The 12,913-nt window shown below is 38.5% G+C and overlaps 1 protein-coding gene across 1 annotated transcript in view; it reads right to left on the minus strand.

The window, feature by feature from the left end:
* Window positions 1-12,913, minus strand: part of LOC132845250 (E3 ubiquitin-protein ligase HECW1) — an 89,762-nt gene that overhangs the window by 17,076 nt on the left and 59,773 nt on the right. Inside the window, exons 12-17 of the mRNA XM_060869171.1 lie at window positions 11,676-11,785; window positions 10,561-10,688; window positions 8,816-9,001; window positions 6,399-6,533; window positions 5,839-5,944; window positions 1,088-1,184 (exon numbers count right to left, since the gene is read on the minus strand). Coding sequence (XP_060725154.1) covers window positions 1,088-1,184; window positions 5,839-5,944; window positions 6,399-6,533; window positions 8,816-9,001; window positions 10,561-10,688; window positions 11,676-11,785 — 762 coding nt within the window. The remainder of the gene's footprint in view (window positions 1-1,087; window positions 1,185-5,838; window positions 5,945-6,398; window positions 6,534-8,815; window positions 9,002-10,560; window positions 10,689-11,675; window positions 11,786-12,913) is intronic.

The raw sequence follows: 12,913 nt of genomic DNA on the forward strand, positions 1-12,913 counted from the left end.
ATGTTGGTGTTGGTCTACCAATCAGGAGGTCTTGAACTCAAATCCTAGGGCCACCAAGCTGCCACTGTTGAACACTTGAGCAAGGCCCTTAACCCTTAGTTGTTATAATAAAAAAAAAGTATGTTGCCGTGGATAAGAGTGTCTTATGAGAAACAATTCATGTTGTAAAAAAAACATGTTTATAAGACAGTAAATTGGTTGTCAAGAAAGAATTAAGGAAGCAAGTGCAGGCACGCCATGGTTTTAATAATTATGATTTACAAGACAAAAGAATAACCCAAAAAACATGCAAGCTAGGTCAAAACCTGAGACAAAAACATTATGGTACTCTATGGACATGGATATGAAGACAGAGAGTCTGTCCTCACTTTTAAACTGCGAGAGCAGTGGTGATGTACTGTAATTGAGCCCAGTGTGGTTAATCAGTAATCTGGTAAAAGTGACCATGAGCATTAAAGTTGTGTTTACGATTTGGGAAGCCATAATTATGACATCAGGTGCGTTCAAACCACTCCGATCGGTGTAAGATGGAGGTTTACCTGCTCTTGATTTAAAAAGAAATACAGGAAGGTATTTAACTTTACTTCAAGAAAATGAACAAAGAAAAGTTTACAGTCTAAACATGATGAGTCAATTTCTACAAAATTACTGTGTTACAGGTATTGCATCCATTGAGCCCACTGTGTATTCTTACTGACCTGGATGTGATAGAGAGTATTGTTTAATATTGTTATAATGGTGGCAGTGGGTTTTAATTCAACCTAGCAATTAAACACAGCAGCACCATGCTGCCAATGAAGGTCCTTCAACAGGAACAAACCCTGAACTGCTCATTTGTATACTGTGTTCCTTGTAAGTTATTTTGGATTAAAGAATAAGGTAAATGTATATAATGGTTTGGGATGGTCAGTGATTAAGTTTTAGAATTGGACTTGTTCTGAATTGAGATCTGACACACCTTTTTGAAGTGTCTCAAACATGATGATTGTAAAATTCTGTTTCAGTCTTAAACTAATATCCAGTGTCACAGGGACTTGAGTACATGATTAAGTGATATTACACTCTTATAAAGTCAGAGTTCTCCTACCTGAGTGTGTGATTGCGGGCCAAACTAGGCTGCCTTTCCTGGAGCAGTTCCAGAATGTTCGGCTGGCGTAGAAAAGCCACAATCTTTTCATTATATGCTGTAATACATAAAAAGAAGTATGGATTGCAAGTAAGTAAACTGAACTAGAAATAAAAACAGAGGTTATGTATTAATCGCATACTTTCTACAGTCACTAAATTAGACTAGGACACAACCTGCCCAAGGCACCAGTGGATTCACCTGACCATAGAACAGCATGACTTTTGTCAGCATGTTAAATAACACACCAAGTACTTAATCGGTAATATTCACATTGATACCATCTCAAATCACTCCATTTACATATTATTTGTGTATCTCTTTTAACAATAGATAGATCACAGAGCAGCTTTACAGTTGTATGTGATATAGATAATTGCTAATGAGCAAGCCTCCAAGAGGAACCAGATTCATAAGAGAACCCATCTAAAGTAGATCCTGTATATCCAAAAACATGAATAATGCATGACCGCAGGCACGAATAATAGTGGAGAGGCTTACAGTATGTGCTGTTCACCCGCTTCAAATGTCATCATTCAATTGATTGGATGTTATCAGTGGTTAATCAATCAAGTGATAACATTCGAAGCGGGTGTGCTGTTCTATCCTGTTGTTCAATTAAAAGAGAAGTGAATGACATGGGGGGCACGGTGGCTTAGTGGTTAGCACTTTCGCCTCACACCTCCAGGGTTGGGGGTTCGATTCCCGCCTCCGCCTTGTGTGTGTGGAGTTTGCATGTTCTCCCCGTGCCTTGGGGGTTTCCTCCGGGTACTCCGGTTTCCTCCCCCGGTCCAAAGACATGCATGGTAGGTTGATTGGCATCTCTGGAAAATTGTCCATAGTGTGTGATTACGTGAGTGAATGAGAGTGTGTGTGCCCTGCGATGGGTTGGCACTCCGTCCAGGGCGTATCCTGCCTTGATGCCCAATGACGCCTGAGATAGGCACAGGCTCCCCGTGACCCGAGGTAGTTCGGATAAGCGGTAGAAAATGAATGAATGAATGAATGACATGGCTTTTTATATGGAGTGCAATTGGTTTGGGAAGCACAGCTGGAAGCAGAGGATAATAATAATAATAATAATAATAATAATAATAATAATAATAATAAGAAGAAGAAGAAGAAGAAGAAGAAGAAGAAGAAGAAGAAGAAGAAGATTCCCAACATGGAGTGTTGATTCCCAACATGGAGTTTGCATGTTCTACACATGATGGGGGCTTTCTCCAGGTTCTCTAGGTTTCCTCCCTAGTCCGAATGACATATGATTCGCATCTCTAAATTGTCCATTGTGTCTGAATGGGGGTGTGCTTGTTCATGTGATGTATTGTATTGGAATAGACTCAGTCCCTGAGATAGACTCTAGGCTCCCGTTGTATAAAATGTGACATCTGACAGATGATAACTTTTACACTTGATTGTACTTACACACTGAAGTAATTTATAAAGCTAGCTCAAAAAATAATAAACATATACAGAAAACTATGAAAAAGTATGGAAAAAAATTGCTTCAATTTGCCTTTTATTTCATTCATTACTTTCTGACATAAGCACGCAAACTAATAAATAAAATCTGGCTTAATTTATTTCAAGGATTGCCTCAACCTGAAAATCTAGGCATCCACATTACGTTTAAAAGTCCTACCAGTTGTTTATCCACATCTCTGTAATTCGTGGCAACATTTATCTGTCTGATTAAATGCTCTTAATTTGTGTATTAATCCTCTGTAAAGGGGATATTAAACTCGGAGGGTTGACAGATGGCTGCCTCCTGGAGGGACATAGTGCTGCAGACCTTAACATTTTCTCAGAATTTATACCTTATTCAACTCATCTATTTACAAAAGCTTCATGCAGTGAACTAGGTGTACTGGAGCCACATAAACACAAATTCTGTAGGATGTCTGTGTGACATTTTTGCTCTATAAACAGAGGAAAATGTCATCAGCTTTCCACCCAGCTTTGAAGAGTTGATATTCTGGTAAAAAGCTTATTTTCTCCTCTGAATGACTGCGCAAAAAGAATGGCTAAGTGCAACTCTGAAAAGCTGCAGGTGTCTACTTTCTCTCTCGAGTTGGAGTTAATGAGGCCTTGCAAAAGCCATCAACCATTCAGAGTTACAGCCTGGTTACAGAACATCCCAAGCGAGGGTTTCACTCTTCTCTCTAAAGGAAATCCTAAGGCAAGACATTAGTAAATTTAGCTTCGCTATTTCCCACGCACTGCATCGACAGCCTGCATTAGACTGAGGAAGTGCCAGATTACATCTTCCTGCTCCTGAGCGAAATGAGTTGCTTTGATAATGGAATGAATCGACAGGCAGGATATCAGCACGTATTCGCAATGCGGGTTCCGTAAAGATGCGATCGTTATTTCGGCTGATTGGAAAAACGAATATCTGTGAAGCGAGATTTTTTTTTGTCCGTATTCAACAAACTTTTTGAACAAGAAGCACATACACATATCGTCGCTGTCAGGCGGAATCCTCATATCTCCAAAACCGTTATTTTTCAGGAAATTAAAAAAACACCGTACCTTATCTGCAGTGCACAGGGTTTAGTCCGCGTTGCAGTGGATTGTATTGCGCTAAATTCCTGTCCTCAGACGAGCACCAGAACTAGCGGGGGTCAAGATTTTTTTTTCTTTGAGCCCAGTGTTTTGAAGACATTTACCTCAGAAGACGTGTTGATTCGTTGCGACTCTTATTAAGGAGAAATATGCAGCGAAGTTCTCCCGCAGAGTGAGGAAGAGGTGGACAGTTGAAGTGTCCAATGGAGTTATGAGATTTGCGCTCAAGCTATTTTCAAGACTTTAGATTGGTTAATAACTTGTAAAAATAACAGACCCACGTGGGGACTGACCAATAGGATCGATATGTGAAAAAATATGAAATTGACCAAATTTGGACATACGAGGTTTCCGCCCGACAGCGACGATATGCTGCTATAATGAAAGTGTATGTTCCACAACATTACTTGTAACTATGAAACGATAAAAGATCACTGTGTCCTAAATTAAGAACTAAGAACTTAATAAGAACTTAATAATTATCTTAATAATATAATATATTAAGAACTTAAGACAGCTTTCTTAGTAGACCTAAAAATCACCACTTCGCTGCTGAGTATGAACCCATATGAACAGCCTAAAGATACTGATACTGATTACTGTGGATGGTTACACCTAGAAACCACGAAGATTGCTTTTGACTGCAGTTCCTACAGTTTTGCTATGTTGCCTTAGAACTAAAATTGTTCTGATAGCTTTGGGGCTGCAAGAGCCATGAAAAATTTTGCACTCTAGTCTCCACCAGTGAAATTATAACTTCATCAAAATGGACTTCAAGATGAATTCAAATCTTAGAATAAGTTAACTCAAATAAGTTAACTCAAGTTAAAATCTTTTTTTTTTTGATCATATAGTGCACAGTTATAGAAGAGACATTATTTATAATCACATTATCTGGTGTCACTTAGACGATGATGGGCATCCGATTGACCGTGGTTCCTTTCAAGGTTTCTACCTAATTCCGTCTCAAGGACATTTTCCTTGCTATTGCCATGTCTTTCTTAATCATAAGGGATAATATTTATTTAAAAATGAACATTGCTAAAGGTGCTAAAATTCATTCATTCATTTTCTACCGCTTATCCGAACTACCTCGGGTCACGGGGAGCCTGTGCCTATCTCAGGCGTCATCGGGCATCAAGGCAGGATACACCCTGGACGGAGTGCCAACCCATCGCAGGGCACACACACACTCTCATTCACTCACGCAATCACACACTACGGACAATTTTCCAGAGATGCCAATCAACCTACCATGCATGTCTTTGGACCGGGCGAGGAAACCGGAGTTCCCGGAGGAAACCCCCGAGGCACGGGGAGAACATGCAAACGCCACACACACAAGGCGGAGGCGGGAATCGAACCCCCAACCCTGGAGGTGTGAGGCAAATGTGCTAACCACTAAGCCACCGTGCCCCTGGTGCTAAAATTGAATTTATTTAAATAATTTTTTTTAACTTTTCTTGAAGAATCTTATCTATGGTGCCTTTTTATACTCAAGTCCTTTTAGAAAGGTAAGCAGGAAAGAGAAGAAAGAGAGAAGAAGAATAAACAATAAAAAGTAATATGATGTGTAAATAGAGAAAGATAGTAAAAAAAGAAGGACAAAATGAGATGCGGCCACAGTGAGTCTGAAGCAGAGCGCTCCACTGTCTCGGGGTCCCGACTACTGAGGAGAACCTATATTTATTTCTGTAAGACTTCAGACTTAACAATGTGAGGATATGCAAGGATGGAAAAGTGTCTAAAAAATAAGTTGGTGCAACTATTGTATACTTGAAGTCGTATGTACAGGTCCCTTGGTGATATTAACTGTACTGAGCATCATCAAATATTTTTTGATGCTAACAGCAACATCAGATTTTAAAATCTAAAATTCTTCAGCATCTTTTCTCTTCAATGTAAAACTAATACAGTCTGAATGTGACCAAGGGCAGATTTATTGTATGATGTGACAAATTGTGTGGTTCAAATGAAAGGAAAACACAAAAATATAAAAAATTGTTTGACAGTAACAGCAATAACATTTATCTTTCAAGAAAAATGAGGCTTGCAGCAGAAGATTCATTTTAGAAATTGTACGTGTGAGTGTGTGTGTGTGTGTGTGTGTGTGTGTGTGTGTGTGTGTGTGAGAGAGAGACATTGACCTAAGGGCACTGAGTCATTCTGGTACTGGCTCCTGATAGCTGCTACAAGGCTGTTGCTAGGCCTGGCCAAGAGAGACGCACCTCGGCTGCGGGACACATCGGATGCCTGAGGAAAGGACAAAAACATTCAGCAGCACACAGACACACACAAACACAAGCACACACAGACACACACACATAAATAAGTAATAACTATTTTTCCATATTTTAAAATGCTAAATGTTTTTCTTGGCTGTTTTTGACAGTCCGCTTTTTCTGGGTTATATACTTTAACTGAACTTTAGGAGAAACACCAGAGCTGAAGCTTCCTAGTATACTTCTGAAGAAAAATCAGAAATCAGTTGTCTAATAGTGACACTCGTAGTTTCCACACCCACCACATCCCTGTTTCCTCAGTACTCTCTGGGGTTGATAACTCCCTGACTTCCGCAAACGTTCTCTGAGTTTTTCCAGATCCACAGATCTGTTGTGTTTAGTTAAAGCCAAATGATCTACTTTACAGGTTTACCTCTCATAGTCACTATGTCTAAGACACAGAATGTGTGTGTGTGTTTACCCACCTCTCCAGCACTGTAGCTGCGTAGTCTCTGTAAGTGTTGCCTATGTGTGAGGTGATTAGGCAAACCTCCATTCTGAAAGGGTATTCTGGGGTCGATAAAGGTGGTGGCTCGGCTGTTGTGGTCCACATAAAATGACTGTGTCCGAGAAAAGAACACGATTGCACAATTTAAGTCATACTTGTAAGTAATTTTTATGTCTTGCATTACAGGAAAACCCAACACAACTAATACACTTTTGAGGGCAAGGGGTGGCAAATATTGATTTAATATTTAAACTATTATTGAGAGCAGATTTCTTTCACAGAGTAAACTGCCTGTATTAGTAATATGAAAGTAAATTATGTGTTATAACTTGGAGAAGACTTTATGTTGTATGTTTTAAATATCTCCATATGCCCTGATTTTAAACGAATATACTATAATGCATTTTAGAATTTTTAAAAGATTTATGATATTATATGGATGTACAGTACAGTACTATTTTTTTAAAGTATAAAACCAAAAAATAAATTTCAAAAAGGTCACTTTTGACATCTATATTATCGATAATTAATGTAGTTATACCAGAAAGCAGCACATTACATACTGTAACAAAGCAGTGTGTCAGACAAAGTCTCCGGAAGAACCATGGCTGGTTTTGAAAGATGCCCAGAAAAATTGACCAACTAATTTCCTTAAAAAACAGCCCAAATGTGTACTGTAACTTGTTTTATATATTATTGTTTACTGCTCTTAAAAGCATTATTTTAATGTAAACACAATAAATTTCATTAGTTTTGAAGACATCCTTGCTTTACAGCATTTTTTCGCACGTCTTTTGCACAGTACAGAATATACTGTACACGTACACACACACACACACACACACACACACACACACACACACACACACACACACACACACACACACACACATATATATATATATATATATATATATATATATATATATATCGTCGCTGTCGGGCGGAATCCTCGTATCTCCAAAACCATTATTTTTCAGGAAATTAAAAAAACACCGTATTTTTTTGAGTTATTAAACATTGTATCGTTAAAGTTGTTATTATACCTTATATTGCTATCATATACTGTTGTGTACCAACATTAACACATCATTTTCCCAAAGTCACGTTTTATCGGAGATACAAGCTTTATGACTTGGGAGCAGGGAGATACGAGATTATGCTGTCATTGATAAGAACGGTACTGACACAGACGTCGCTGCTGCCAGCTGTGCTCAATAAAGTCTGCGGTCACATTGAGCCTTTTGACAAGAGAAAAGGCTTCAATAGTTAACCGAAGCTAATGATTGTAGTTACATACATCTTCCTAAACTCTATTTTAAAGGTTTAAGAGCTGTAAGTGATGCAATACAAAACACGATAAGCTGATTAGGCTGTCTAATAGGTGGAAATTAGTCTAATCTGCTCACAAACTTACCTTCGTGGCTCACGGGTTTCTCAGGCCTACTCAAATGTATCTAACCTAATTATTTTCACTTGTTAGTGTCCAAAAAACTGTGTTTTAAATGCACAGTGCCAAGAGAGGCATTGTCTATAAGTAGGCTGACTTAAAGTCAGTAAAATAATAATAAAAACAATAATTTAATAGTGGTTTCCAAAACATTCAATTTAATTCAATTATTATATTATAAAAAAACATTTTAAAATGTCAATGAACATGTATAATAAGCAGTAATAAATAGTAATAAATAGATATTTAAAATACATCAATAACACAGATAAACATAGATAAAATCATAGTTAAAGGAATAGTTCACCCAAAAAATAAAATTAATAAAGGTCAAATTATCGTTTCACTACGTTATACGGCATGTTTACGTATAATAACGAGGCAAAAAGCCAGCCAGCTTGCTTAAAGTGATGAGCATGACGGCAAAGGCAGCTACTTGTTAACGGTTTGCCTTGACATTGTAAGATACAGTCCTATCTTATCTGCAATGCACAGGGTTTATTTAGTCTTGCGCTAAATTCCTGTCCTCAGACGAGCACCAGAACTAGCGGGGGTCAAGATTTTTTTTTTTTGAGCCCCACGAAAATCACTTTAGATATCACTTTAAGACGTGTTGATTCGTTGTGACTCTTAATCTTGAGGAGAAATATGTCGCCCAGCTCTCCCGCGGAGTGAAGAAGAGGTGGAGTTACAAGGTTTCTCAGACAGTTGAAGTGTCCAATGGAGTTATGAGATTTGCGCTCAAGCTATTTTCAAGGCTTTAGATTGGCTAATAACTTGTAAAAATAACAGACTCACGTGGGGACTGACCAATAGCATCGATATGTGAAAAAATATGAAATTGACAAAATTTGGACATACAAGGTTTCCGACCCGACAGCGACTATATATATATATTTACTGTAGTGAAAGAAGCCTGGGTTTGAGTTTGTAGAAAGACTCACCTTGCCCTGTGGATCTACTTTGATCTCCCAGCCTCGTGGCAGCTCCAGCTGTGTGTCTGCAAACTTGTTAAGGAATGTGACAAGGTCGCGGTTATGTTGGTAGCGTTCAAAGTTGCGAGCGTCCCGGCGGATTTTCAGAATCATGTGCTTTAGGCAGGTGCTGTTGGTGAACATCCGGTATGCCCCCTGCAAAAGAGCCAGATTGATGGTATGGTAAATAAGCCTGTGTGTACACTACATAGAATAATGTGTGTCATAATCAGTGTTTTTTGCTGACAGCTCAGTAAACACAGAGACATTGTGTGGCTTTAATAAGTTAAATCAAAATTAAAAAAAATGGATGTATGTCCATTAATGTGGTCACATTGACAGAAACAAAAGAAGATGTCACTGACTGGAGTTTATTACAGTTTTAAAAAAATTGAATCAAGAAATTACGAATTTCTATTTAAGAATTAAACGCATTATCTTTAAACGAATTAAACTTAGGCAAAAACGATGATCTCCCTGGCCTCCTTGTCCAAGTCTTAATATTTAACTTGCAAGTTTTTTTAAAATATTAGAGAAGGTAAAATATTTATACCACGTTAGAACAAGCATCATTGCGGAAACATTTCCAAGTCAAACTCTCAACTAGACTGTCTCAAATGACTCTCCAAGTCAGCTCAACACACCTAAAAAGAGCCCATGTCTGTATCCGTTCTTTGTCTCTTTCTGTTACCTCAGGAGGTTTAATCAATAGCAAGGCTACTTTATTATCAGATAATCAAACAGCATCACATTTCATTTTTACACACATTCCTGTGCTTATATGAACTGTCCAAAATGTCCTCTAATAGAAATAACTACCGGTGCCAATTTCATATATTTAATATTTTAAATATTAGCACTAGCACAGCCAGCTAGTGGAGCTAAGTCTTCACTTTTAAGAATGCTTTAATTTTTAGCTTCCTCACTACTACAGTATTGTTGTAAAAACGACTGGAAGCTGAATATTTTATACTTATGCATACAAAACAAAGAATGATAGTACCATCAGACTGGCTGGATGCTATACAGTCTTTCAGGTGTTGCTCATTTCTTTTTAGCCCATACTGTCGTTTCCCACAGCGTACTGATAACAGCTGTGTGAATAATTGTACATATTAAACCCTCCTCTACCCCTCTACATCACACCAGATCAGACCAGATCTGAGCTTTATTTAAGCCTTTTTTTCAAACTTGGTTTGCACATCCATAACACACCATCGGCGGGTGCAATTGAAATACAATACAGCCTGTAACGAAAAATACTGAAGTGGATTACTCAGATGACTGATTAATCAGTCATCCATTTTTTAAAATGCCTCTGGAGGAGAAACTATAAATAAATTGACTAATCACACATTGTTCCAATCAAAGAACCAATTAGACAAAAGGACAACAGACAGAAATGTGCTTAGTGTTTGTACATATTAACAGTAAATGCCGTCTAATGGCAAGCGTAGCCAAGAAGGAATTTCTGCATATCGTTCTTTCTATTTATTCAAAAGACAGTATTATGGATTTATGAAACACTGAAGACTATTATAAAGCATGACTACAGCTGCCGATCTGTGTGTGTTATGCACAAAGTGTTTATAATGGCGTCAGTGAGACCCTGTGCTTTAAGCTCAAGACTAATAGTTTTACTGTCATAAACTTAAGCTACCGATATCATTTACTCACTATCTTAAGATATACCAAATGACCCATTTTTCCCTTACATAATTGCCATGGAGGACTGTGAAAAATTCTGGATGAGTAACAAACTTGACTGCTGGGCTTTGCAGAAGCAGTGTGATCATCTGACTGCTCACTGGTGGGGCAATGGATGAGCCTTCTCTCCTTGGATCTAAAAAGAAAGGCACAGCCTATTTATTAACTGGACACATGGTGATGACTGTAGTCACATGGTCATGCTCATGTTGACCTGAGAAAACACTACAAGCTATTCATCTGAATGAATTGAAGAAAATGTCAAAGGAGGAATCAGGAAAATAACCTCAGATACGCTGGATATTTTAGGTTAATGTAAAAAGAATTGCGAATTATAAATTGTATAAAATTATAAATTGTATAAAAGTCTGTTACTTTGTTATTATGTTTAGGAAAATTTTGCATATAGTCTACAGTCTATTTTTACATGTAATCTACTGTACATATAAATTACACTCAGCACCTTCTTTATTAGGAACACCTGTAAACATTTATGCAGTTTTTTGATCATCCAATCATGTGGTAGCATGCATAAAATATGTAATGCATAAAAGCATGTAGATGCAGAACAAAAGCATCAGTTAACGTTCACATGAAAAACGTCAGAATGGAGAAAAAATGTGATCTGTGTGACTTTAACTGTGGTACCATTTGGGCTGGATGGAGTTTGTCAGAAACTGACGATCGGTTAAGAATTTCACAGACAACTCTCTCTAGCGTTAATGCCTTCTTGATTAAAGAGGTCAAAGGAAAAAAGCCAGATTGGTTTGAGCCGCCAGGAAGGATATACTGTTATAACTCATATATTACTTTTTACATTCGTGGTGAGCAGAAAAGCATCTCAGCATGCACAAAACACCTAACCCTAAGGTCAGTGGGCTACAGCAGCAGAAGAACACATCAGATTCTATTCCAGTCAGCCAAATACAAAAATCTGAGGCTATCAATTGTACACACACCCAAACTGGCCAGCTAAACCACCCCCACATCCCCCACCCCACAATACGCACATGCTCTTTTTCTAATTAAATCTAAAAGACACTCTCTAACCAGAGTGTCAGTCTGTTAACAAACAGAATCGTTTCTGGCTGACGTGAAGATGTTTAACAAGGAGCTGCAATACCAGCAGGCTGAGCTGGGACGTCATTCTCTGTCTCTGTGCTGCTGCTGCTATCCAGCCTTTGGCCTCCCAGCTCATCCTCAGTAGCCATGGTCCTCTGGTGGTTCTGATACCTGAGTGCAGTAAAGGCAAACACAGAAAATCTGATACAGAAATACAGGAATTGCAAAATGACAAAAATATTGGAGCAAAGGTTATTGTGTCACAGAAGGATTTCTGAGAGATACTACGAATATACTTATAGCTTATAGCTGGGCAGTCCTTAGTTAATTGTTTTATGATGATTAAGTAACTAAAAGCGAGTTCCTAAAGGCATTATAGCCGCCACATTAACTGAACTATGAACGCCTCACTCACTTTTCATCACCAGGAGCAACTTTGCTACTCCTTATAAAACGCAACAAATGGAAAATGAACACACTGTTCAGCGAATAAGTAAAGTATGCATCTACTACTATGTACTGTAGATGGCAGCATGACATGCTGAGCTGCAGAGTCTTCACATGCTTCATATAAAAAATGCTGTTGTGATAAAAATATGGCTTATAAAAATATCAGGAGAAATTATGACAAATATTGTAATGGCATATCCAAACCCACTGTTGATGTAAATTGATGGTGATATATATAGTTGAATTTTCTTTATACTATTTTCACCTTATGTATAATACAGTAAGGAAGAACAGAAATGTGGCACTGGACATTGAAAATTTTAACATTAACTGGTTTTATCTGTTTTTAAATTGGGTTATATGTTTCATTTGCAAAATGGTGATGTGTCTGATTCATTCATTCATTCATCTTCTACCGCTTATCCGAACTACCTCGGGTCACGGGGAGCCTGTGCCTATCTCAGGCGTCATTGGGCATCAAGGCAGGATACACCCTGGACGGAGTGCCAACCCATCGCAGGGCACACACACACACTCTCATTCACTCACGCAATCACACACTACGGACAATTTTCCAGAGATGCCAATCAACCTACCATGCATGTCTTTGGACCGGGGAGGAAACCGGAGTACCCGGAGGAAACCCCCGAGGCACGCGGAGAACATGCAAACTCCACACACACAAGGTGGAGGTGGGAATCGAACCCCGACCCTGGAGGTGTGAGGCGAACGTGCTAACCACTAAGCCACCGTGCCCCCCCGATGATGTGTCTGATATCCATTGAAAAAGGCAGGAGCCACACGTCCTTTGGCTTTTTTTATGAATCCATCTCGACTGACTGTGTGCGT

Source organism: Tachysurus vachellii, chromosome 5 (genome assembly GCF_030014155.1).
Source record: "Tachysurus vachellii isolate PV-2020 chromosome 5, HZAU_Pvac_v1, whole genome shotgun sequence".
NCBI lineage: Eukaryota > Metazoa > Chordata > Actinopteri > Siluriformes > Bagridae > Tachysurus > Tachysurus vachellii.